Source organism: Onychomys torridus, chromosome 3 (assembly GCF_903995425.1).
Source record: "Onychomys torridus chromosome 3, mOncTor1.1, whole genome shotgun sequence".
NCBI classification, from domain to species: domain Eukaryota; kingdom Metazoa; phylum Chordata; class Mammalia; order Rodentia; family Cricetidae; genus Onychomys; species Onychomys torridus.
Genome location: NC_050445.1, coordinates 110833649 through 110860580, shown reverse-complemented (window position 1 = coordinate 110860580; position 26932 = coordinate 110833649). Strand labels below are relative to the sequence as shown.

The 26932-nt window shown below is 42.8% G+C and overlaps 1 protein-coding gene across 2 annotated transcripts; it reads left to right on the top strand.

Annotated features, from left to right (window-relative positions):
• The first annotated feature begins 326 nt into the window (after nucleotides 1-326).
• On the top strand, nucleotides 327-26858 carry Hmces (5-hydroxymethylcytosine binding, ES cell specific). Of its 2 annotated transcripts, XM_036181597.1 has the most exons (8): nucleotides 333-388; nucleotides 931-1049; nucleotides 1131-1335; nucleotides 6754-6897; nucleotides 16161-16286; nucleotides 20864-21042; nucleotides 22624-22816; nucleotides 26344-26858. In XM_036181597.1, exons 3-8 carry the CDS (start codon nucleotides 1153-1155, stop codon nucleotides 26575-26577), a joined length of 1059 nt encoding a protein of 352 aa, XP_036037490.1. In that variant the 5' UTR covers nucleotides 333-388; nucleotides 931-1049; nucleotides 1131-1152; the 3' UTR covers nucleotides 26578-26858. The 2 variants fall into 2 exon arrangements, with proteins under 2 accessions (XP_036037491.1, XP_036037490.1); XM_036181598.1 differs by lacking the exon at nucleotides 931-1049 and having other exon boundaries at nucleotides 327-388.
• The last annotated feature ends 74 nt before the right edge of the window (nucleotides 26859-26932 follow it).

Here is a 26932-nt window from a genome sequence, read left to right as displayed (position 1 = left end):
TCTTCCTGACCCTTAAAGGGCTGTATGTGGAGAGCTAGAAAGTCTCATTATGGTGGCCCCGGCCATGTTTGAGGGTGACACGAATGACTTGGAAGGCAGGACGGGTTTCCTGGTTTCAGGTTCTGGTCTGGGAAGGAGGAAACATGGGGTCTCCTTGAGTGCTGGTCTCAGGTGTGTGTGTTTTGTTTGCTTTACGAGAGCGCATCAAAGGAACTTAGTGTCTAGCATGTGCCCTGGCTCAGCTCTGCACCGCGCCGCACCCCCCCACCTGTGGGGAGGAAACCCCGACGTCACGGCGGGGGCGGGGCCGGGTTGCCCCGGGGGGGCGGGGTGGGTGTCCTTTAGGAGGACGCGAGACGTGCTGCAGAGTGGACCTGCCCCGCTGGCGGTGAGGAGACGGGGGCGCGGGGGACGGGCTCCTCAAGGGGACGTGGGCTGGCGGAGGAGGGGCAGGCTCAGGAAACACGGGAGTGAGGAGGAGAGGGAGGGCCTCGCCGAGGGGGCGCGGGCAAGCGGGCGGAGGACGGGGCCCTCGCCGAGGGGACGCGGCGGGCGGAGGACAGGGCCTCGCCGAGGGGACGCGGCGGGCGGGCGGAGGACAGGGCCTCGCCGAGGGGGCGCGGCGGGCGGAGGACAGGGCCTCGCCGAGGGGACGCGGCGGGCGGGCGGAGGACAGGGCCTCGCCGAGGGGACGCGGCGGGCGGAGGACAGGGCCTCGCCGAGGGGACGCGGCGGGCGGGCGGAGGACAGGGCCTCGCCGAGGGGGCGCGGGCGGGCGGGCGCTGGGCCGCCCAGGTTCGTAGCCCCGACCCGGCGTGCAGCAGGCCCCTCCCCTGGAGCAGAGCGGGTGCGCGCAGGGCCGTTCTGCGGTCTCCCGGGCTGGCAAGTGTTGCTGGTGTGAATGCACAGAGCTCTAGCCTTTCTTTGCAGAATCGTGAACCCATCGAAATAAACCCCGGGGCGAACGGCTTTCCCACTGAACACTGAAGCCGTGCCCTGAAGTGGCCGCCACAGTTTGACCCCGACCTGAGGGACCGTGCGTGAAAGAGGTGGCCTGGGAGGATCCTGTGGCAAAGGCAGGGAGGACGCTGGGACGTAGGGAGTAAAGCCCAAGTTTTGTGACTTTATAGATCTGAGAGGCAGCGCTGAAGAATGTGCGGGCGAACATCCTGTCACTTGCCTAGAGATGTTCTCACGAGGGCCTGTGCCTATCACGATCGCCAGGGCAGGCGGCAGCTCCCGCAGTGGAGGGACCCCGAGAAGTACTGCCCCTCCTACAACAAGAGCCCCCAGTCCAGCAGCCCAGTGCTTCTCTCCCGGATGCACTTTGAGAAGGTAAGGACTGTGTCAACGCTGTACTGGCTTCTGGCCCAGCGTGGTGATGGTCCTCTGACTCCTGGTTCCTGTGAAGTCTGTCCAGCCTCCGGAATGACCTTGAAAGCAGCCTTTAAAGGTAGATTCAGGCTCTAATTGAAAATCATCCTGGGCCTTGGTAAGGAGTAAGTCAGTATTCTCCGGGCTCAATTAAACTGTTTTGATGCATGCCCAATTTTTATGAGCCTCATAGTTGAATACATTTAAAAATTCTTTTGAGACAGAATCATACTATATACGTAGCTCTGGCTGTCCTGGAACTCACTATATAAGCCAGGCTGGCTTCATACTTAACAACAAACCTCTTGCCTCTGTCTCCAGAATTCTGTATTACAGGTGTGTGTCATTATTCTACCCGGCTTGAATCCTTTTTTTTTTAAGATAGCCTTCAAATATTATTGATTTTTCAATGTCATCTGTCTTTAAAAAATAAGCAGCCACAACAAAAATCCCCAGCCAAGTGTGGTGGTTCACACTTTTAATCCCAGCACTAAGCAGACAGAGGCAGGCGGATCTCTGAGAGCCTGAAAAGGACTCGGTGGGAGAGAATGCTGCCAAACCTGACAGCCTGGATTTGATCCCTGAAACCTTCCAGATAGAGGGAGAGAACCAGCTCCTGCAAGTTGTCCTCTGAGCTCCACTCCCACTCTGGGCAGAGAAAATAAAGAAAAAAAATGTGATTGAGGCGGGTAATGTTGATATAAAGCATATTTTATATTCTAAGAGCCTTTGGTTCAGTCCTACCACATGAAGAATATTTTTTATTTTTTTAATATTTTAAACCATTTTTTTAATGTGTAGAAATGTTTTGTCTGTATGTATGTGCTCTCAGAAGTCATGGCTTCAGATCCCCTGGAACTGGAGTTACAGAAGGCCACCGTGTCAGTGCTTGGAATTAAACCCAGGTCCTCTCCAAAAACAGCAAATCCCCTTAACTGCTGAACAGACCGTGGTCCCTGTTCCAATGGGTGGATCTTGGGGAGCAGGAATGGGAAAATGGAGCCCCTAGTAGACATAGCCCTCCTCTGGGTCATTTGAATTTGCCTATGTAGTATTTGACTGCACATCTGTAATATGATTTGTTTAAATTGCTAGGATTTCTTAATTTGGTAAATATTTGATACTTTATTTTTCTCAAACCTATAAATTCTAAAACAAAATTAGGAGCATTTCAGCAGTTTAACTGCCAGTGTATACGTATAGATAGCAATATTTGTATTTGAAACCACTGATATGCAAAATACTTCCTCTTTTTTTTTTCATCTACCACAGTGCCACCAGCTGTTCTATTCCAAATTCAAAACTTGTAGAGGAAAAGATGACTAATACTGAGCAATACTTTCAGTATTTTAGCTTCTGGGTCACTTTGTATCCATTGCCCTGGTGTTTGGGTTGGTTTGTGCAATGATGAAAAAACTCACAAAGTGCCCAGTAGAATTTGTGAGAACACGATGGTAGCCAGAAGTTTCTCCAGTCCTGCCTGGCCCTGTGGTTGGGACAAATCTCTCCCACCTGCGCCCCTCAGCAGCTTAGTCCCAAGTAAACACACAGAGGCTTATATTATTAGCTTACTCTTATAACTTAACCCATTTCTATTAATCTATATGTTGCCACGTGGCCTTGGTGTTACAGTCTGCTGGCATTTCATTGCTCCTTGGGCAGCCAGCTGCCCTTCTTTCTATTCTGTGTCTCCGCTTGGATTTCCTGCCAAGCTGTAAACTTTCTTGCCATAGGACAAAACAGCGCAACACATATTCACAGCTTACAGAAAGACATGACACGGCACAATATTTTTTCAACCAAGACATCACTGACATTAAAAAAAATTTATGGGGGCTGGAGAGATGGCTCAGAGGTTAAGAGCACTGACTGCTTTTCCAGAGGTCCTGAGTTCAATTCTCAGCAACCACATGGTGGCTCACAACCATCTGTAATGAGATCTGGTGCCCTCTTCTGGTGTGCAGACATACATACAAATGGAACACTGTATACATAATAAATAAATAAATCTTAAAAAAATAAAATAAATTTATATTTATTTTTACATGAATAGGTGTTTTGCCTGAATGAGTGACTGCACCATATGCATACAGTATCTGTGGAGGCCAGAAGAAGGCACCAGAATTGGAGTTAACAAACATTTGTGAGCCATCATGTGGGTGCTGGGAATAAAACTTTGGTCCTCTAGAATAGCAGCCAGTGCTTTTACCCACTGAACAATCTCCCAGACCCACTGCTGAAATTTTAATGGGTGAGATAATTCTTTGTTACAGAGAGCCATCCAGTACATTGTAAAATGTTTGGCAGTCCCCTGGCCTCTACCCACTAGATACCTGTAGCAATCTCAAGCTGGAGAAACTAAATGTCCCTTAGCATTACCTGCGGTATCTGAAGGGTTGTACGTGTTGAACATTGACTTCATTGTTTGATTAAAGTGCCCTTATCAGCTAGGGAAAGGGAAAACTCAGAATCATCCCAAGATGCCAATCAAATCAGCCTTGGAATCTGACCTCCTAAAAATAATAATCTCTGGCCTACTGTATTAACTTCTGTGAAAAATGAATGCTCTGGGCATTCCTGGTGTAAACTCCTTACTCATCTTGGGTTGTGTCTACTCTTCCATTTCTCTTGTCTGTATCAGTACCTTTGATGAGACCCAGATTAAGAACCTCCGCCCACCCACCCCTTTCTCTGTTCTCTCTCACATACCACTCTCCACTGTACTTTTGTTTTTAATATGTGAATCACATATCTGGCCCTTAACCTATGAGAGCTTATATTATGATTTCATTTTTATGTTTGTGTGGCACAGAGAGGGTGGATATGTGTTGAGAATTGCTGGGGGCTTTACTCTTTTTCTACAATTTGGGTTCCAGGGATTAGAGTCAGCTTGTCAGACTTCGTGACAAGAAACTTCAACCACTAAGCCATCTTATCTTACCAGCCCACAACCCAGTATTTTTATGTCTATGTGGCTTCATGTTAAAGTACAGGCGATTTGCTGGGCCTTGAAAAACATACCTGTAATTCTAACACTTAGGCAGATGATCAGAAAGAAGTTCGAGGTTATCCTTGGCTACATAGGGAATGTGAGGCCAGTCTGGGATACATGAGACCCTATCTCAAAAGAAGAAAGAGATGGCAGATGGCTGGGCAGTTAAGAGTTTTTATTGTTCCTTCAGAGGATACTCCCCATGTACTAGCCTCTTACCCATCTCTTCCTTCCAGTGAGCTCCTTCTTCACAAAAAGTCCTCCTCATGCTCACATGTCTGGGGTGGGGGTGCATTAGTTAGGGTTACTTACTTGAGCAAGGGCAGCTTCCCAGTGGCTACACCACTGAGGACTGTGAATCTTCCCCAACAACCTTACCTGCCTGCAGCTTCTTTGGGAGGGCTGGGCTTCGTGGCCCTCGCCATGGTGGAATGTTGAATGTTGGTGGGCCTGTTCTTGAACAGGCCTTGTGTGGGTATGCAGTGCTGCTCTTGTTCATGGGCACGGCATCCATGTTATTTCCAGAGGAGAGTTTCACAGTACTCCTAGTCATTCTACCGTTTTTTGTTCATTTTTCAGGACAGGATTATGGTGATACTTTATTTGTACTGAAATGTGATTTTATTTGTATGTTAATAAATAAAGTTGCCTGGGGGTCAAAGCTAATAGCAAGCCATAGCAGAAGCCAGGTGGTGGTGGCGCACACCTTTAATCCAGATCACATGGCAGACAGATCTCTGTGTGTTCAAGGATACAGCCAGCATGGAGACACACGCCTTTAATCTCAATATCAACCATAGAAGACCTGAAGGTCTGAATAGACAGGCAGTGATGAGAAGGTCATGTGGTTGGGTAAAGACAGACACACAGGAAGTAGGTCTCTTTCTGAGGGGAACAGTGGCAACGAAGGGTAAGAGGGCAGTTTTAAGTCTCAGCTCTTGCTACTGCTCTGACCTCTTGGGCTTTTAACTCTGCATTTGGCTCTGTGTTTCTTATTTAATAATAAGACCCTTACATCTACTCAGGATTTCTTTGTGTAGCCCTGGCTGACCTGGAACTTCCTTGTAGAGCAGGCTGGCCTCAAACTCAGAGATCTGCCTGCCTCCCAAGTGCTGGGATTAAAGGTGAATGCCACCACATCCAGCTTCTGAGTGCTAGGATTAAAGGCAAATAACACTACACCCAGCTTAGTCCTTCCATTTTTATATTCTCTTGTTTAAAATTTGACAATTTCATACATGAATATAATGCCCTCCATTACCTTCTCAACCCTGTCTGCTACTCTTTTTCTTCATCCCTCTCCTACTTTTTTCCTCTCTCCAATTTTTACATTCTTTTTCTTCTCCCTTCCATGATGTTCCCTGTGTCTTACAGGGGATCATATAGGTGTCCCATTTAGAACTGAACACTTAGAAGTCATTATTCTCAGTACCCTGGCCCCCCTGTGTGTTAACCATCATCCTCTACATTTGGAAGCTTCTCTGACCAAGGCTGAGAACAGCACTGATCTAAGTAAATAAAGAATTTTTAAAGTAAATATTTAGCTTGACACCATGTCCATTTATCAAAAAGAAGACTAATAGTATCCCTCCTTGGGCTTATGACCTCTTCAGACAGGGTTTGCAATGTAGCCTAGGTTAGCCTGAAAATTCACAACGCATCTGCTTCCCAGGTGTTGGGATTACAGGTGTTTTCTGCCCACCACTCTTCAGTCTACCTTTTCCTTTTTTTTGTTTTTGTTTTTGTTTTTTTCTTTCGAGACAGGGTCTCATTATGTAGACCAGGCTAGCTTTGAACTCACAGAGATCTGCCTGCCTCTGTCTCTCAGGTACCAGGATTAAAAGCTTATACTACCATGCCCAGCTGACTTTTTCACTCTTAATAGCCTTGTATTGATTGTATGTCATTAACTTATAATAATGTATATAAGTGATTATGGTCTTCCTTCTGTATCTAAGCCTGTATTTGTATTTTTATATAAATACAATATATAACAATATAAAAATAATTGTATTTTTGTATCTTGCTCAACCTTATTTTTTTTAATTTATGTGTGTGTTTATATATCTGTTTGAGTGTATGCCAGTGGAAAGAGGGCCTCAGATACCCCGCAGCTGGTGTTACAAGCAAGTGGAGCTGCCAGACATGGGTGCTAAGAACTTAACTCAGGCCCTCCAGAAAGCATCAAGTTTTCTGAACCACTGCACCATCTCTCTAGCACTTGACCCAGGATTTCTGTATGTGGTCCAGATTTGCCTAGAACTTGCTATGTAGCCCAAGCTATCCTTAAATTAGCAGCAGTCCTGTGCCTTAGCCTTTTGAACGTTGAGATTACAAGTATACAACACCAATCCGAGTGCTTAATCTGAACATTTTTTCTGTGGTAGGATGCAGACTCATCAGAGCAGATAATTTTTCCCATGCGATGGGGCCTGGTTCCATCTTGGTTCAAGGAAAGTGATCCATCCAAGCTGCAGTTCAACACTACTAACTGTCGTAGTGATACCATAATGGAGAAGCAGTCATTCAAGGTAGGTAACCCACCTAGGAACTTCTTTCTAACACTGTTTAGTATTTTGTATACCTAATAAATAAGGTATTCCCAAGTGTTAATGTTGAGTCTTGTTCAATTTATTGCTGTGTTCAGACCAACAATGCTCAAACTTATTGGTTATGGTGGTTTGAAACAGAGTGGTTCCCATAGGCTCATAATACTTGGTCTTAATTGGTAAAACTGGTTGAGAAGGATTAGTGTGTCCTTGCTGTAGACAGAAGTTTCTGTCTCGCCAGCAACTCCCAAATATCTGGGCAGCCGCTTCCTAAATAATTGACTCAGAGGCTTAATATTACTTATAAATGTTTGGTGGTAGCTCAGGCTTATTACTAACTAGTTCTTACACTTAAATTAACCCATAATTTTTATTTATATTTAGCCATATGGCTTGGTACCATTTCTCAGTACAGCTTCCTTTGTGTCTAGCTCTTGACTCCTGACTCCACCCTTTCTCTTCGAAGCATTCTTAATTTGGTCACCCCACCTACACTTCCTGCCTGGCTACTGGCCAATCAGTGTTTTATTAAACCAATTCAAGTGACAAATCTACAGTGTACAAGAGAATTATTCCACAGTATTTCCCCCTTTTTGTCTAATTAAAAGGAAGATTTTAACTTTAACATATTAAGATTCTATACAACAAAAAGTTATTAAGAATTACAGTAACATCTAATCCATTTGCATTTGACAAAATTAGAGAAAATAATTATATCTTATCTTGGTGAGTCTAAGGTTTTCTATCTAATTTATCTTTTATTATAACTATCTATTCTTCAACTTCATCAAGACTCCAGAAGGATGTAATGTTACCTAATGACAGGGACATCAGAATGCCTGGACAGTCACCCAAAATTCCTCTGCAACATTGGGGCATCCATCTTTGGCCTACAGGCCAAGCATATCTGACAGACTTATCTGTGAAGCAGGAATTTTCAAGGACTGTCCTACCTTGTCTTGGCAAAGTTCTGCAGTCATTTTCCTTTGTGTCCTGCTTGTCTAGTTTGTACAGCATTCTGTCAGCAGTCAAGGAAAGGGCACTTTCTTTGCCCATATGGCTAACTTTTGCCATAAAGAAAACAAACTCCATATGGAGTTTCTTTAATGCCCATCATTTTCTTTGAAGTAATTGGTGCTGCCAGGAGCAGACGTGTCTCGTCATGAAAAGTCTAAGTTCTTAAAACATTTTAAATGCCATATTCTGTAGTTCTTTGAAGTGTTTGAAGATTGTCTGTCTATCTGAACTGTATCTCTGTATTCCCTTGAAAACATACCTAACATGACTATAAGTTTACTTTTATAGATGACTATTAATCTACATTTCTTAATTATATATTACATTTTTAAATGAGCTGCATAAACAGAATATCCTAAACAAGAGTACAAATATACATACAGTATAATAAAATTAACTTTAAATTTGTATCAATAAACTGAAATCCATACTGATGTAAAATATGTAAGATTGGCAGTTGTCCTCAACTGAATGGGAATGGAGGGTGGGTTGTGAGGGAAGGCTGGTGGGTGGGAGGAGGGAGGACAGGGGAATCTAAGGTTGATATGTAAAATGAATAGAAAATCTCTTAATAAAAAAAGAAAATAAAAAAGATTGACCGTTCTTTTTTGGATTAAAGTAGATTTAATATTCTATCCTTTTTTCCCCCATCATTTCTATCATATTCCCCTTTCTTCTTTTAGAAAGAGATTGACTATGATCAATAGCAATTTTTAACCGTACTCCCTAAAGAGACAAACATTCATAATCCATTTTTTGGGAATGTAGACATAGTTTTCTAGGCTACTTCCTGCTGATTGGGGGCACTGTTAATCTTATGGGGACCCTAAGAAAATTTAGGATTATGGTCAAGTCCTGACTAGAGTAGTCTCTGAGGCTGGATCATCTCAGCCTTGAAGCCTTTCTGGATGCATGACTCAGAAGAAACTGCAACATAGGCACTCTGAAACATCTGGGCCATCTGTTTCCATCGGAGATTTTTCAGGAGGTTTTCCTCAACCAAATCTGATTTTTCTTTTTTCTTTCTTTTTTTTTGGGGGGGGTTGTTAAGACAGGGTTTCTCCGTGTAGTTTTGGTGCCTATCCTGGATCTCGATATGTAGCTGATTTTTCTTAACACAGAATGAATCCACAGCCTCTCATTTCTTGTGGAAATAAAAGCATAACCTCTCCTCCAAACATAAGCAGTGATCAGTGTTTTTGATCTTAGCCATTCTGACAGGTGTAAGATGGTATCTCAGAGTCGTTTTGATTTGCATTTCCCTGATGACTAAGGATGTTGAGCAATTCCTTAAATGTCTTTCGGCTGTTTGAGATTCTTCTGTTGAGAATTCTCTGTTTAGATCTGTAGCAATTGTTAGTTTCTTTATATATTTTGGAGATCAGCCCTCTGTCAGATGTAGGGTTGGTGAAGATCTTTTCCCATTCCTTAGGCTGTCATTTTGTCTTATTTACCATGTCCTTTGCCTTACAGAAGCTTCTCAGTTTCAGGAGGTCTCATTTATTAATTATTGCTCTCAGTGTCTGTGCTGTTAGTGTTGTATTTCAGAAGTGATCTCCTGTGCCAGTGCATTCAAGGCTACTTCCTACTTTCTCTTCTGTCAGGTTCAGTGTAACTGGATTTATATTGAGGTCTTTGATCTACTAGGAATTGAGTTTTGTGCATAGTGATAGATATGGATCTATTTGCAATCATCTACATGTTGACATCCAGTTATGCCAGCACCATTTGTTGAAGATGCTTTCTTTTTTCCATTGTATGGTCTTGGCTTTTTTGTCAAAAATCAGGTGTTCATAGTTGTGCAGATTAATGTCAGGGTCTTCAATTCAATTCCATTGGTCCGCTTGTCAGTTTTTATGCCAGTACCAAGCTGTTTTTATTACTATAGCTCTATAGTAGAACTTGAGGTCTGGGATGGTGATGCCTCCAGAGATTGCTTTATTGTACAGAATTGTTTTAGCTATCCTGGGTTTTTTGTTTTTCTATTTGAAATTGAGTATTGTTTTTTCAAGGTCTGTGAAGAATTGTGTTGGGATTTTGATGGGGATTGCATTGAATCTGTAGATTGCTTTTGCTAAGATCGCCATTTTTATTACGTTAATACTACCTATCCATGAGCATGGGAGATCTTTCTATTTTCTGATAGCTTCTTCAATTTCTTTCATCAAAGACTTAAAGTTCTTGTCATACAGGTCTTTCACTTGCTTAGTTAGAGTTACTCCAAGGTATTTTATATTATTTGTGGCTATTGTAAAGGATGGTGTTTCTCTGATTTCTTTCTCAGTCTGTTTTATCATTTGTATATAAGAGAGCTACTTTTTTTTTTTTTTTTTTTTTAGTTAATCTTATATTCCACCATATTGCTGAATGTGTTTATCAGCTGTAGGAGTTAGTTCCCTGGTAGAATTTTTCCGGTCACTTATGTATGCTATCTTATCATCTGCAAATAGGGAAAGTTTGACTTCTTCCTTTCTGATTTGTACCCCACCCTTTTTTTGTATCTCCTTTTGTTGTCTTATTGCTCTAGCTAGAATTCCAAGTACTATATTGACTAGATATGGGGAGAGTGGACAGCCTTGTCTTGTTCCTGATTTTAGTGGAATTGCTTTGAATTTCTCTCCATTTAATTTGATTTTGGCTGTCGGCTTGCTGTAAATTGCCTTAATTATGTTTAGGAATGTTTCTTGTATCCCTGATCTCTCCGAGACCTTTATCATGAAGGGGTGTTGGATTTTGTCAAAGGCTTTTTCAGCATCTAATGAGATAATCATGTTTTTTTTTCCTTTCAATTTGTTTATAAGGTGTATTACGTTGACAGATTTTTATATGTTGAACCATCCATGCATTTCTGGGATAAAACCTACTTGATCATGGTGGATGATTTTTTTTTTTTTTTGATGTGTTCTTGGATTCAGTTTGCCAGTATGTTATTGAGTATTTTTGCATCGATGTTCATGAGTGAGGTTGGGCTGTAATTCTCTTTCTTTGTTGGATCTTAGTGTGGTTTGGGTATCAGGGTAACTGTAGCCTCATAAAAAGAGTTTGGCAGTGTTCCTTCTGTTTTGATTGTGTGGAACAGTTTGAAGAGTATTAATGACAGTTTCTATTTCCTTAGAGGTTATATGTCTACTTAAATTGTTTTTCTGGTCTTGATTTAATTTTAGTATGTGATACCTATCCAGAAAATTGTCTGTTTCTTTTAGATTTTCCAATTTTGTGGAGTACAGGTTTGTGAAGCATGACCTGATGATTCTCTGGATTTCCTCGTTGTCTGTTGTTATGTCCCCCTTTTCATTTCTGATTTTGTTAATTTGGATTCTCTCTCTGCCTTTTGGTTAGTTTGGATAAGGGCTTGTCTATCTTGATTTTCTCAGAGAACCAACTCTTTGTTTCATTGATTCTTTGTATTCTCTTTGTTTCTATTTTATTGATTTCAGCCATCAATTTGATTATTTCCTGGCATTTATTCCTCCTGGGTGAGTTTGCTTCTTTTTGTTCTAGAGCTTTAAAGTGTGCTGTTAAATCACTAGTGTGAGATTTCTCCAACTTCTTTATGTGGGCATTTAGTGCTATGAATTTCATTCCTTGGTTCCTTGAGAAGCTAGTCTCGTGGTGGAGGCACGTTTACCACCAGCTCTGAAAGCCATGTTTCTGCCCAGGCAGCTGTTTCTGTCATTTCTCACAATTTTTGAACATCATTTGCTTGCACTTCCTACTTACTCAGTTAATATTATTTCCTTCTCAGGTCTCTGGAGTTGAAGACTAGATAGTTATTGTTTTCCTTGTTAACAAATTCAGAAAAGAAACTCAGTAAAGAGGTGTAAAGTATCTAAGTTTGAGAGACATCAAAAGATAATTTTTGCTTGGTAATGCAAGTTAGGATAGAAAATGAATTAGGTACAACACTTTGGACTCATCAAAATAGGATAAATAATGGAGTATTTTCTCCAAATTTGTCAAGTATTAATGGATTAGACATTATTGATATAATTATTGCTTGTATATATTGTATATAGTTATTGTACTTATTGTATATAGTTTTTTTTATATTAGTTATAATCTTTTTTTATTTTAGACAAAAAGGGAAAATGTAGTGATATTTTGTGTATGTGCTAACAAATAAAGTATGCCTGAAGATTAGAGGGCAGAACTAGTCACTAGTTAGCCATAGAGGTCAGGCAGTAGTAGTGGAACACACCTTTAATCCCAGCACTAGGGAGGTTGAAACAGGAAGTGATGTGGCTGAGTGGAGAAAAGGAATATAAGGAGGGTGGAGACAGGAGGAGCTCAGTCTTGTCTTCGGTTGAGGAGTTGGTAAGGTGAGAGGTACTGTGGCTTGTTCCTTTGTCTCTCTGATCTTTCAGCATTTACCCTGATATCTCCAGGTTTTTAAAACCAATTAGGATTCGTGCTACAATGTGTCACTGGGGGGTGAGTTTTGACTTTTCAAAAGCCCATGACATTCCCAACTAGCTCTTTCACGTTTTCTGTCTGCTGGTTGTGCCTCAAGATATAATAAGTTCTCAGCTATTACTTTAGTACCCTACCTGTGCCTGCTGCCATGTTCCCCACCATGATGGTCCCGGACTCACCCTCTGAAAGTGTATGCCTCCAGTAAAACTTCAAGTTGCTTTAGCCATGGAGTCTTACCACAACAGTTGAAAAGGAACTGAGACAAAAACATACTACCGTGGTCATGATGTTTTTATCACAGAGGTTGAAAAGTGATTTAAAACAAAAACAATTGACCCATTTTGGTGGCATATACCTTTAATTCCAGCACTTGGGAGGCTGAGGCCAACAGACCTCTGAGTTCAAGGCCAGCCTGTTCTACATAGTGAGTTCCAGGCCAAGCAGAGGTATATACAGTAAGACCTTAAATCTCAAAATAGGGGTGGAGGTAACAGACAGAAAGTTCCCTGAGTAAAGAAAGTACCTGCTACCCAAGCTAATGACCTTACTTCAACCCCCAGAACATAAATGGTAGAAGGACAGCACCAACTCCCGTAAGTTGTCTTCTGACCTTCCACATGCCCACGGTAGCATGATCAGCCCCTTCCCCACCAAAAGTAAAAAAGTAATAAAAATTTAAAGACAAACAATTATCACTCATATACTATGGACTAATTGTGCTCAGCAAGGCAGTTTTTACTGGGAATGTCTGATGTACTTACCAGGCTGGGGTAGATAACTATGGTAGTTGTGCTGGTTAGTTTTTTGTCATGTTGATACAAGCTGAGAAGAAGGAACCTCAATTGAGAAAACACTCCCATCAGATTAACCTATAGACATGTCTGTGGGGCATTTTCTTGAACAACAATTGGTGTGAAAGGACTCAGCTCACTATTGTCAGTTCCATCCTTAGGGGGGAAAAAAAACAGAGCAAGCCATGTGAAACAGGCCAGTAAACAGCAATCCTCCATGTCTTCTGCTTCAATTATTGTTGAATTCAATTTTTTGTTTGTTTGTTTGTTTTTGAGACATGGTCTCTCTGTGTAGCCTTGGCTGCCCTGGAACTCTTGTAGACCAGGCTGGTCTCAAACTCACAGAGATCCTCCTACCTCTGCCTCTGCCATGCAAGTACTAGAATTTAAGTTGTGCTCCAAAACACTAGGATCATGTTCTTCAGTTTCTCCTTGAGTTCCTGCTCCGACTTCCTTTCATGATAAGTTACAAACAGAGATAAAACCTTTCCTCCCTGAGTTGCTTTTGGGCTTGGTGTTTTGCCATAGCACTAGAGAGTGAAGACAGATAAATGGCTTCTTCACACATGGCTGATACCATAGCTAGTATGGCTGGAACAACTAGAAGCCTTTCTACGTTCTGAGCATGAGAGTATCGTAGCCAGGCTTCTGATGTGGCACCTCATTTGCTGCAGTGCTCATAATTCAAGAAGGCAGAACAGAAGCTACAAAAGCTTTGTGACTTGGTCTTACCAGTCTACAGCATTGCTTGTGCTGTGTTCTGTTTGTCATTCAGAGCCAGCCTAATTCAGTCTGGGAAAGGATGAGATAGTATGTGAATACTAGAAAGTGTGGTCCACTTGGAGCAAACTGTGGAGACTATTGTTGGCAAACTTTAACTGAGGAAATGCAACACACACATCTACTTACCCCTGAAAGGGAGCCCAAGACAGACAGAAGTTCAATTTGGTGAACCAGTGAGTTTTTATTGGGGTTACTAAGAGGAGTATGGGTATGGGGTCACTTGTAGGAGTAGGGATGACTCAAAAAGCAGCGTCATCACTGAAAGCCACCTCAGCTCTTACAAGCTGCCACTCTGGATCTCTCTGCAGTGGGCTGGTCTGTCTCCTATCCCCAGGAGATGTGTTGTTTTCTCCTATAAAGCTGGAGAGGGGGTCTCTACAGTCTTGCAAGTTTCTACTTCCTTAGGTGTGTGTGTTGTTTTGTTTACCTCTGGAGTCTCATGAGTCTCCTCTTCCTCCTGAAGGAAACTGCTATACAACTCTAGTGGCCATGTTTACCTGTTGTTCCTGTTCAATGAGAAAGTACTGTTTTGCTTTTATATACTGAAAGGACCAAGCAGACACCATAACAGGCTGCTTAGTCTTCTCTCAGAGAACAGGCCTCAATTTCTGTTTCCTGAGACCTGAGCAAGCAGATTCCGGGAGGTCCATGAACAAAAGACAATTAGTCACTGATGCCCCTGCCAGCAGAGACAGGGAGATAGGATGCACCAAGCCTAGGCCACTGAGCCAGCCCCCACAGTCAGTACATGCTAGGCCAGCCAGCATCCACAGCAGCTCAAGGACAAAGCCTAGGACTTGTCCAGGCCTGCCCAAAAATGGGTAACTGTAACCCCTAACTAACTTATGCCAATTAAAAGTTTCTAACATGATTGACACTCACATAAATCAATCCCGAGTCTGTTTCTATGTAGTCTGTAGACCCCCTAGACCCTCCCTTGCTACCCCTATAAAAACCCTGCCCCATTGCTACTCAGGGTCTCTCCTGCTCTGCTGTTGTGTCAAATAGAGGGAGTGGCCCAAGTTAATGCGAAACAATAAAAATCTGCTTTTGCATCAGATTTGGTCTCTTGATGGTCTTTGGGGGACTCTGAGTTCAACATGTATGTTATTTAATCTTTTTTTTAACATCTGTTGAGTGGTGACTTGATACACCAGACAAACAATATGGGGGCCTATTAGATGGTTCAATAGGTAAAGGCATTTGCCACCAAGCATAAGGCCCACAGTTTGATCTCTTGGAGCTCACGCATAGGAAGGAGAGAACTGACTCCCGCAAATTGTCCTTTTACTTACAAACATGTTTTTCTGCCAGCACAGAGGCTGCACCTAAATCTACTGTTTCAGCCAGTAACTGCTGCCACCAAATGTAGTTTTTAGCAAAATCTCTATTGTTGTATTTACCAATAAAGACTCGGGAGTCAGAGGCTGGGGTGAAAACTTTCTGGCTCAAAGAGATTGAGGAGCAACTAGCTGACCTTCCCTCTTCACCAGAGTCTCAGAAAGAGAGCCTCTTCCGTAGATCCAAACGAAAAAGCACTGCCACATTCAAATCCCTCCTTCCTACTCCCTGTGCATCTCTCTATCCATTTTTCAGACTCCCTCTGACTCTCAATGATTGCTTTCTGTCAACCACTTGCTGGCTCCACCTCCTGACTCAAGGTGGATTTTATTTAATTAACACAGACTCAGGCTTCACAGTGTGATCATATATCCCCGCAACACAAACATGTACTGTGACACATAGAAATAAATGTACTTTTTAAAAAAATGAATGTTTAAAATCAGGTATAGTGGTATATGCCTTTAATCTCAAAACTCAGGAGGTAGAGGCAGGCCCATCTCTCTGAGTTCAGGACTAGCCTGAACTTCATAGTGAGTTCCAGGACAATTAGAGTTATGTAGTGAGATCTTGACTCTTTAAAAAAAAAGAATCTTGAGATTTGAAGTGCAGAGAAATTTAACTCCTCTGGGTATGTAGCTCTGTGGTAGTGTACTTGCCTGAGTCATTCCCCACCAAACACTTTAAAAAGATAAAGGGTAACTCCTCTAGGGTCACACATGAGATCTGAGTGTTTTGGTTTATATGTGTACACACACACATTTGATGTGGTCTGAAGGTGGAACCTCTGACCTTGTACATGCTAGGCCAGCCCTCTACCACTGAAGTACAGTGCTGAACCTGAAAGTCCATGTAATGGAATCCTGTCACTGTGACCATATCCTGTTTCTTCTCTCTCAGGTTCCTCTGGGAAAAGGACGACGCTGTGTTGTTTTAGCAGATGGATTCTATGAGTGGCAGCGGTGTCAGGGAACAAGCCAGAGACAACCATACTTCATCTATTTTCCTCAAATCAAGACAGAGAAGGTATCAGCAGTTGCATGAACAGCATGTTTGGAAAGACAGAGAAACAAATTAAGGTCATATACCATATAGCAATGTGGGGTTTTTTGTTTTTTGTTTTTTGTTTTCAGAGCTGAGGACCAAACCCAGGGCCTTGCGCTTGCTAGGCAAGTGTTCTATCACTGAGCTAAATCCCCAACCCCAGCAATGTTTGTATAAATAGTAGGATACATATATGATAATGACCCTACTCATTGCTATGTAACCTAGGGTATGTTAAGTACAGTCCACTGTTAGCACAACAAAATTCCTAATACCAAATTTCTTAGAAGTATCTCATCATTAAGTTAATACATGTCTGTAATTTATTTTTGAGATAATATAACATTTTTCTTTTTCTTCCATCCAAAATGCCCCATATAACCCCTCCAAGTTTCATGACCTCTTTTTCATTCTTATTGCATGCATATATGTATATGTGTATACACACACACACATTCCCAGGTATAATCTGCTCAGTCCATATGTTATTTATGATATATGTTTTCAGTGCTGACTACCAGGCATTATAGACTATAGGGTTGCTGTGCTCTTCTCTGGGAATGATTATTTCTCCCATTCCCAGCATTTCTCGATTGCTGTTGTGTTTGTGTAGGGTTCAGGCCTTGTGGACACCTCATTCCTCACCCCCACCCCCATCTACGTTGGCATGTTCATTGGTGTCCTTGTTCAGCTCACATTTGAGCAGTCATGTTGCTGGGACTTTATGAATTTAGTTTATGACATTATTAGTCTCATAGTCAACTCTAAAACCTCTGGCTCAATCTTTCCACCTATTCTTTTGCAGTATTCTCTGAACCTCAGGTACAGGAGTATTTTATAGATGTATCCATTGAGACTGGGCTCTATAACTCTTCATTTTGATGGGTTATGGTTTTCTGTAATGGTCTTTGTTGCAAAAAGAAGTTCCCTTGATGAGGGATAAAGACTACACTTATCTGTGGGTATGAGGACAAATGCTTAAATTGTTGTTAGGAATTATTCTGGTTTAGTAAGTAGTGGTTGTAGATTCTCCTCCAGTATCCATGACTTCACTAGTACTGAGTTAACTAGGTCCATAGTACCAGGCATGATTTCCTTCTTGTTGAATGGGTAAGTCTAATTAGAGAGCGTTGGTTACCACCAAGGTGTGTGTGCCACTACTGCACCCTCAGAGTTATCATGCCATACTAGTCATTGCTGTGGTTCATCAGCATCTTAGCTGGGTAGATTATTGGTTGCTTCCCTCCTTTGGAAGCTTGCATAGTGACTTTTTGTCCCATAGAAACTAGTCCTAAGGGAATGGGCATTGTGTCAGTTCCAGCTTGAGGCTCTTTGGGCCTTGTTTCTGAAGGGCATGGTATCTTCAGCAATAGGGATTTACCTTCCACCTCTGGGTTTCATTTTGTGTCTCTTTCTGGACTGGAATTTGAAGACCAGGCTGGCCTCAAACTCAGATCTACCCAGTTCTACCTCCTAAATGCTGGAATTAAAGGCACGTACCAGCCAGGTATAGTGGTGAATGTCTTTGATCCCTGTACCTGGGAAGCAGAGGAGGGCAGATCTCTGAGCTGGAGGCCAGCGTGGCATGGCCTACAGAGCAAGTTCCAGGTCAGCCAAGGCTACATATAGAAATCCTCTCCTGGGTGGGGGGTGGGGGGGACCAAAGAAGTCATATATCATCATGCCAAGTGAATTGCTTTGTCTTAAACCACTCAGTCTCCACCTTTTGGTCAGAACATTGCTGCAGAGAGGGCTTTATGTCTATATATACTTAGTAAATTGCCAAGTCACATGATAATTCTGTATTTAACATGTCCTTCATTGAACTTTCATTGTAAGACACATAATATAAATGGTTCACATGCCAACATTAGAAAGTTGAAAATAAACCAGACATGCCAACATTATGTTTCCTTTTCAGTTAGATTTAGTAGTTTGCACCTGCTAAAATTGTTTCACTAGGGAAACTCTAGGAGGCAAAAAAGGGCTGAAAATGAGATGGGCCAAATGTTGTTGGTTTCTAAGATGTGTGTTATTTTGTTTACTTTTTGAGACAGTTTCTCTATGTGCTTCTGGTTGTCATGGAACTTGGTATGTCGACGAGGCTGGCCATGGATGTGGAGAGATCCAACTGCCTCTAGAGTGCTAGGATTCAAGTTGTGTGCCACCGTGCCTGGCAAGATAGTGCGTGTTGGCCAGCCAATATTGAAGACTGATTTTTTAGGAGAGGAGTAGGCAGGCAAGAAAAACAGTTTTGGATGCTCAATTACTGATGGACCTGGCTTTGTCTGTTTGATATAAATAAGGATTTAACTATTTTCTCCTTAGCCAGACATTTCAAAACCAAATTGAACTGAATACTTTCACTTTTTTCCTTACAATTATTTTCTTTCTGCCACCTCCCTTCCTATCTTCCTTCTTTCTTTGTTTGGGTTTTTCAACTAAGCCTCTTCATTTACCTAGTCACCCTTGACAAGCTTGGATTTGTCTTTGTAGGTGTAGAGTACTGCATTCTTCAGTGTGTTCCCATCTAGTTAAGGTTCTTCAGTGGTAGCAAACTATCCAGCTTTAAAGGTAGAACCATTTTCAGCTCTTCTGGTATCCAGTCAGTTTGTTAGCCATATGTTGTCCCTCTTCCAAGGAAAGTGAAGAAAGCCACTCTCCACTCAAATAAGCTTCTACCACTGGAGACCTGAGACACCATTTGACTGCTGCTCCTTCACGAGAGGCTCCTGCTCTCTTAAGGGGCCGCTAGTACCAGGATTGGTCGCAGACCTCACTACCAGCCCTTACTCATACACCAAGCCAGCATGCTTGTCCTGCCTGTTATGCTATTTCAGGGTGAGGTTAAATCTTGCAATTAGATTCTCTAATGGGATTGATTTTTCCTGTTACAATTAAGAAAATTAATTCAGCCCTTCTAGGACTCCTCCCTTATTTCTCTCCCTACTTTCTCCCTATTTACCACCACTGTCACCTTCCCTCCATACTTTTTTTCTCTCCTTTTCAGAGGCCTCACCATGTTTTGCCCTGGAGAAGGGGGTTGGGGAGGGGAGAGAAGAGAACATGAAGGAATGTAGTGATGAACACTCGTGGAAGGTACACCTGTACAGTTGTAAGAACTCACGACAGCATCAAATTCAGACTTGGGCATCATGGAAGGCTTTCCAGAGCAAGTAATACATGGACTTTGCACATAGCTTGTCTTTCTCAAATAATCTAACAAGAAGTCTTTTATGTTTGGAATGTTTCCCTTGACTATAATTATTGAAATAATTGGGTTAAAATATTTGCTAATTGTCTTTTATTTATCTCATTAACTTTGCTCCTTTTCTGTTACTTACCTTTTTGTATGTTCGTGTGTGTGTGTGTGTGTGTGTGTGTGTGTGTGTGTGTGTGTTCATAAGTGCATGTATTGTTACTTGAAGATGCGATAGAGGCCAGAGTTTGATGTTGCACGTCTACTTCAGTTGTCCTTATTTTTTGAGACAGGGTCTCGTTGAACTGGAAGCTCACTGGTTTGCCTAGGCCAGCTGGCTGGCTAGCAAGCTCCCAAGTGGTGATATGCATATGTCACTGTGTCCAACTTTAATGTGGATACTGGGGATTGAACTTGGGTCTTTATGTTCATGTGGGAAGCACCTTACTGACTGAGCCATCTCCCCAGCTGTTTTTTAATTGAGTGGTTTTTGTTTGGTTTTATGTTTCTGGGGTTTTGTTTGGTTTTATTTTTGAAACAGTGTTTCTCTGTAATCTGTCTGTGGTGCAGTCCTAGGACTCCTATGTAGACTAGGTTGGCCTCAAATTCACAGAAATCTGCCTACCTCTGCCTCCTGAGTATTGGGATTAAAGGCATGTGCCACTAATCCCAGCTTGAAGTCTGGCTTTATTTGTCGAAAAAGCATTTATCTATATATTATTGATGTGTTAGAATATTTGATATTGTCCCAAAGTTCTTGAACAGTATCTTTTGAATTTTTCTTTTTCTCTGTGTTTCAGTTTGGGTAATGTTTGTTGGTTTAAAGAGCCTTTAAGGTTTTAAGTAAGGCATCTGGGAAATGTAATCATGCCTTGAGTCTGGTTCTCTTGATGATTTCTCTTGGCGGTAGATTCTTCTAACTTTATACTTCTTAGAGTTTTTGTTAAACGCAGTGTATATATAGGACAGACACCGAAATAAATAAGTTATTCCTGGGAATTCTTCTATTATGCCTTTAATATGAGATAAAGTCACTATCATAGGAATAGAAGTGGGTTGGATCTTGCAGTTTTCATTATCTTTATTCAGCACAGGCTTGTATTTTCTCTAGTGTCTCCTTGTGCTTTAGGTGAGTGGTGAGCTAGATTTTTAAATGCTTGAAACCAAGTGAAGGTATCACATTCTGAAAGTATTAGGAAGCTGTAATCTACAACTTCAGTAGACATTTGCCATGAAGGCTGTTGGTGTTGATGATAGTGGGTCAGATAGGGTCAAAATAAAATGGCCAAATTGCCTCAAAGCAGCTGATCTGCAGTGAGTCTGAAGCGGTACTCAGCATGTCTAATCCTGCTGTTTCCAGTATGGTAGGAATGATGCTTCAGACAGCCCTGACAGCAAGGACAAGGTCTGGGACAACTGGAGGTTGCTAACCATGGCAGGGATCTTTGACTGCTGGGAACCCCCAGAGGGAGAGCGCCTGTATTCCTACAGCATCATCACAGTGGATTCCTGCAGAGGCTTGAGTGACATACACAACAGGCAAGTCACTACTTTTTTCTGGGGAGAGTTTACTCTGATTTTAGAGAATGGGAAACTAACTTGTACAAATTAATCAGTTTTCCCAAAACATGATATATAGTTCTAAAACCATTACTGACATGCTTGAAAAATTCCATAGTAAAAGCCACGTGAAATCATTTGGATTTCTGAGATTTTAAAATATTTTTAGAGGCTGATGGTATAGCCCATGGTTGAATGTGTACTTAGTATGACCATGAGTTTACTAGGCCAGTGGTATGTCACTGAGATTTGATTCCCAACCCTCTGATTTTTAAAACACATGTTGAAGGGCTGGAGAGATGGCTCAGTGGATAAGAGCACTTGCTGCTCTTCCAAAGGACCCAGCTCATAACTCAGTTCCTGAAGATCTACTGACTCTGGCCCCTACAGACACCTGTAGCCACATGCACATTCCCACATGTATACTCACACACCTATATGTAATTACAAATAATAAATCTTAAAATAATTAAGTACGTTGATTTGTTGAAGTTAAAGCATTTATCTGTTTTTGTAAGTGTTTAGACATTTGTCTCCTAAAGTATTACATCAACTAAGATGTAATACAGCCCAAGAGGTATGAATTTCAGAGATTTTTAAAGGTCTTTTGTTCTCTCCTGTTCACTTTCATTTTTTGAAGCAGGGTCTCACTCTGTCCAAGTCTGGCCGGGAACTCCTGTGGAAATCCAGGCAGGCCTGAAACTCCCAGCAGCCTTCCTGCTTCATTCTTCTGAGTGCTGGGGCTGTGCGTATGCCGCCTTGGCTGTCGGGCCTTTCTTTAAGAGATTTGTTTTAAAGCCTGTCTTAAATCCTAGCGCAGAGGCAGGTGGATCTCTGAGTTCAAGGACAGCCTGGTCTACAGAGTGAGTTCCAGGACAGCCAGGGCTACAGAGACACTCTGTCTCAAAAAAAAAAAAAAAAAAAGAAGAAGAAAAGAAAAGAAAAGAGAAAAAAAAGGAGGAAAGAAATGTATCTCACCTGGTGTGGCAGCACCGGGCCTGTAATCCTAACATGTAAGGAGTGAGAAAGGAGGCAAGAGAATCTTGAGTTTGAGGCCAGATTGGACTACAGCAAGAATTTGTCTCAAAAACTGAACAAAAGATGGGTCTTGCTGTGTTGCCCAGTCTAGCTTGAACTCCTGGGATCAAATGATCCATCCACCTCAGCATCCTGTGCAGCTGTGACTACAGGCTCACTTCAATGACTGGTCAGCCCTTTCTTGATAGAGGTCTCTCACAGATGATGTCTGGAGATACTTGGACAGACTTTTCCAGAATCTCATTTCCAAGTCCAGGGCACAAGGAAAGTTCACCAACTCTCTGGGGGTACACTGGCGTGCACCAGATTCAGTCTTAGTGTTCTTTACTGCCCGTGCCACGAAATTTCATAACTGAGTGTTGACTCCAGTGCACCATCAGGTTATATCAGGGAACATGGGGCCACGTCAGCAGGTGAGGTAAGAGTGAGGACCAGGAGCCCCTTTGCTACCTGAACTATTGACTGACTTAGTTTCTTTCCTTCCCCTACCTTCATCTACCTCTCCGTCTGATCCCTGGCCAGGATGCCTGCCATACTGGACGGAGAAGAGGCAGTCTCGAAATGGCTTAACTTTGGTGAGGTCACCACTCAGGAAGCTCTGAAGTTAATCCACCCCGTAGACAATATTACCTTCCATCCAGTTTCTTCAGTGGTGAACAACTCCCGAAACAACACTCCTGAGTGTCTGGCTCCTGCTGACTTGGTGGTTAAGAAGGTAGGGACTGTGGCTAGTCCATTCTGAGACTCCTGTTGTTCAGAATATGCCCTTCTTGTCTTGATGTTTATTTCATTTGAGTTCATGTGATTTGAATTTCACTGTGTAGCCCTGGCTAGCTTGGAACTTTGGCTATGTAGACCAGGCTGACCTCCAACTCACAGAGATCCATCTGCCTCAGCCTCCTATTGCTGATATTAAAGGCATGCACCACCACACCTGGATTTTTTTTCCTATGATTTTTTAGAGATTTATTTAATTTTTATTTATGTATATATGTGTGTGTTTGTGGATGGGTTTGTGCACATGAGTACAGTGACTGTAGAGTCCAGAAAAGGTCATCTGATCTCTTGGAACTGGAGTTGCAGGCAGTTGTGAGCTGCCTAGTATGGGTGCTTGGCAATGAACCTGGGCCTTCTGCAGAGCAGCAAAGTGCTCTTAACTGTTACTGCTCATAACAGCAGCAAAACTACAGTAATGCAGTAGCATCAAAAATAATTTATGGTTGGGGTCACCACACCATGAAGAACTGTATTAAGGGGTCACAGCATTAGGAAGGTTGAGAACCACTGTTGTAGGGAGGTCCTGAAATGATTGGTGCCTCATAGACCCTTGATGTATTAACGGGATCAAAGGGGGCAGAGATGGTATTTCCCTGTATGGGCCAAGACATGCATGTCACTATCTGTCATTCCAGCTTAAGTGAACCTTAAATCTCTCTAGCACCCACAATCAGAATTTTTTTTATTTGAGACAGGGTCTCACTGTGTAGCCCTGGTTAACCTAGAACACACCATGAAGACCAGGCTGGCTTCAAACCACAGAGATCTGCCTGCGTCTGCCACCCAAGTGCTGGGATTAAAGGCATGTACCAACATGCCTGGTCAGAATTTTAATTTAAACTATCCAGAGCTCTCATACTCTTTGGAAGATAAACATAGAAGGGATGTAACTTAGCCCCTGTCTTAGGGTTTCTATTGCTGTGGAGAGACACCATGACCATGGCAACTCTTATAAAGGAAAACATTTAATTGAGTAGCTTACCATTTCAGAGGTTTAGTCCATTATCATGACAGGACATGGCAGCATGCAGACAGACATGGTACTGGAGAAGGAGCTGAGAGTTCTACATCTTGCAGGCAATAGGAAGTGAACTGTCTCACTGTTTGTGACTTGAGTATATATGAGACCTCAAAGCCTGACTCCATAGTGATGCACTCTCTCCAACAAGGCCACACCTCCTAGTAGTGCCTGTCTCTTTGGAGGCCATTTCCTTTCAAACCACCACAGCCCCTGACACAAAACTCTTTCAAAGTAACTTCTAGGGCTAGGTAGAGTGCAGCTCAGTGATGGCATGCTTGCTTATCTACCATGTTAACAGGCTGTGGGTTCCAGACAATTAAATTCTGGACCCTGTTTAAATATATAGAATCAATATTCAGGGAAAAATTGGCTTTCTCTGTTGTTAAGAATCTCCTTGATGAGTCTAGGACTCAATATAAGGGGAAATGTGAGAAGGGTTTTTTTGTTTCTGATTTTTGTTTTCTTTAGTTTCTTGAGACAGGGTCTCTCTGTGTCACTGCAGTAGCTGTCCTGGAACTTGCTTTGTAGACCAGACTGGCCTCAAACTCACGGAGATCTCCTGCCTGAGATTAAAGGCATGTGCTACCACCACTGCCCCATGAGAAAGGAGTTTTGAGTCTCTGTTCCAGCTATGATTATTTTTTTCTTAATGTGGTGTATTCATATCTCTGTGTATACAAGTACACATGTATATATACACTCATGTGCACATATGTGTAGAGGCCAGAGAACCATTTCAGATACTGTACCATCTTCAGAAACATGGAGTCCACTAGTCTGGAGCTCACCAATAAGTCTAGACTAACTAGCCAGAGAGCCTCAAGGATCCTTTTCTCTGCATCGCCAGCTCTGGGATTACAAGTGTGTGCCACCATGCCTAGCATATTTATGTAGATGGTGGGGGTTGAACTCTGGTCCTCACACTTGCAAAGTGCTTTACTGACTGAGCTGTCTCTCAGCCTCCCAGCTGTGATTCTTTTGTGTACCTGTTTTCACAGCTATCAGTTGGAGAAGCTCTAGTCCAGAGTACCTGAGAGTGTTCTTGAAGTGCTCTGTAACTAAATGCAAGGATCCAGGTGATGTGTTGAAGGAACATGAGCAGGCAAAATGCCTGCAGTGGGAAGGGAAGGGAACTTCCCCATCAGAAAGCTAGTTCCACTGACACGTGGAAGCATCTCATCTCTCCATGGCATGGAGGGAGCAGGAGCAGCATGCTCCATGGGACAGGGCTGTTGGAGCAGTATCAGAGGACTGTGAGGACCAGCTGGCCTTCTACATTTCCCCCAAAAGGATCTTGTTTTCTTTGCTGATGGTCATTGTCATTGTCTTTGCTTGCTTGCTTTTTTTTTCTTTTTGTCTAATTTCTCTGAAATATTTTGCAGTCCTGACACTGATTATTTTTTTCCTCTAAAAATTTAATTATGGGGTCAGCAAGAGAGCTCAGCAAGTAAAGGCACCTTACTTTACTGATGACCTGAGTTCTGTCTCCAGAACCCATATGTGATTCTCTCAGTCCACTCCTGCAAATTATCCTCTGATGTTCATATGCAAATGGTGGCATGTGCATACCCATACGTGTGCACATACATAATAATAAAAATTTTAATATAATTACATAATTAACCTTGGACTGGATAGTACTCTTCCTTTTTTTTTTTTTTTTTGGTTTTTTGTTTGTTTGTTTATTGAGTCAGGGTTTCTCTGTATGTTACTCTAGCTGTCCTGGAACTCACTCACTAGCCTCAAACTCAGAGATCCGCCTGCCTCTTCCTCCCAAGTGCTGGGATTAAAGGCGTGTGCCACCTTGCCCGGCTGACACAGGATCTCTTAGTGAACCCAGAGCTAGACTGACAGTTATGATCCCTGAGGGAGACACTACCCGCTGCTGGGGTTAGAGCTTTGCCTTGCCTTCTATGTGGGTCTGGAGTCTGTAGACCAGGCTGACCTTGAATCCAGAGATCCACCTGCCTCTGCCTCCCAAGTTGAGGGATTAAAGGTGTGCACCCACACCACCAGTTACAGTACTCTTCTGTGTCCTGCTCTATCTCTGCAGTTTGCTCATAGAGAACCTCTCATTTCGGGGCTGGGTGTGGCACCCAGGCAGCACCGGGAGCAGTGACAAGGCACACTGTGCAGGGGAAGGAAGCCTTTGACTCTGAGGGTGGTGGCAGCCTCGCTTCCAGTGTCCATTCCCATCCATTGAGTCACTGAATTTCCTAGAAGACGCTTCATTCCCTGCATGTTTGGAAGACTCTGCAGCTCCACCCTGACTCCTGTCCTCTGGTCTTTAAGTGCTTCTCCCCACCCCCACCCCCAGCACTCTCCACCCCCTTTTATGCAGGAGTAGGTTGGGGGTTGGGATGCATGCTTCTTCCTGTCTCAGTGTTTTGGCTCTTTCCTCTGAAGCTCAAACCCGGATGTTAAGAGATTTCTCTCTCCCGTAGGAGTCCAAGACAAGTGGCAGCAGTCAAAGGATGATGCAATGGCTGTCTACAAAGTCACCCAAAAAAGAAGCCCCCGAGTCACCCAAAAAGGATGAGTCAGGTGTACCCCAGTGGTCCAGCCAGTTTCTACAGAAGAGCCCATTGCCTACGAAAAGAGCTGCCACCAGCAGCCTCCTGGACCGGTGGCTGAAGCAGGAGAAGGAGGAAGAGCCCATGGCCAAGCGGCCTCACTGATACAGTAAACGCCTGTCACCACCAGTTGACTGGAATTGTACAGTTGTGGGCCTAGCAGGGACATGGCTACTGTGGGACTGCCTGAGAAAAAAAGGACTGGCTGCCAGGTCCTCTGTGGCCTCTACCCATGCTGCCTCAGCTGGTACTGTGGCCTCCAGCTGGGAGCATGTCTTCTGTTCTGGTGTTCCTGGAAGGAGGCTCTTCTCAATCTCTGGGCTTTCTTTAGAATTAAGTTCTTAAAGTGTATTTTGTTATAAATAAATTATGTTTGATAAACCTTGGCTGGCAAGAGTTCTGCTCTTACAGTTTTTCCTGGTATTTTTGTTGGTGGTTTTGGTGGGGTTTTTTGTTTTTG

Bases quoted from the DNA above. Each gene is read 5' to 3' on its own strand.
- Hmces (XM_036181598.1), top strand. From the start codon at position 1,153: ATGTGCGGGCGAACATCCTGTCACTTGCCTAGAGATGTTCTCACGAGG. The intron at 1,336-6,753 runs GTAAGGACTGTG...TTTCTGTGGTAG, and splicing joins CCCGGATGCACTTTGAGAAG to GATGCAGACTCATCAGAGCA. The intron at 22,817-26,343 runs GTAGGGACTGTG...TCTCTCCCGTAG, and splicing joins CTGACTTGGTGGTTAAGAAG to GAGTCCAAGACAAGTGGCAG.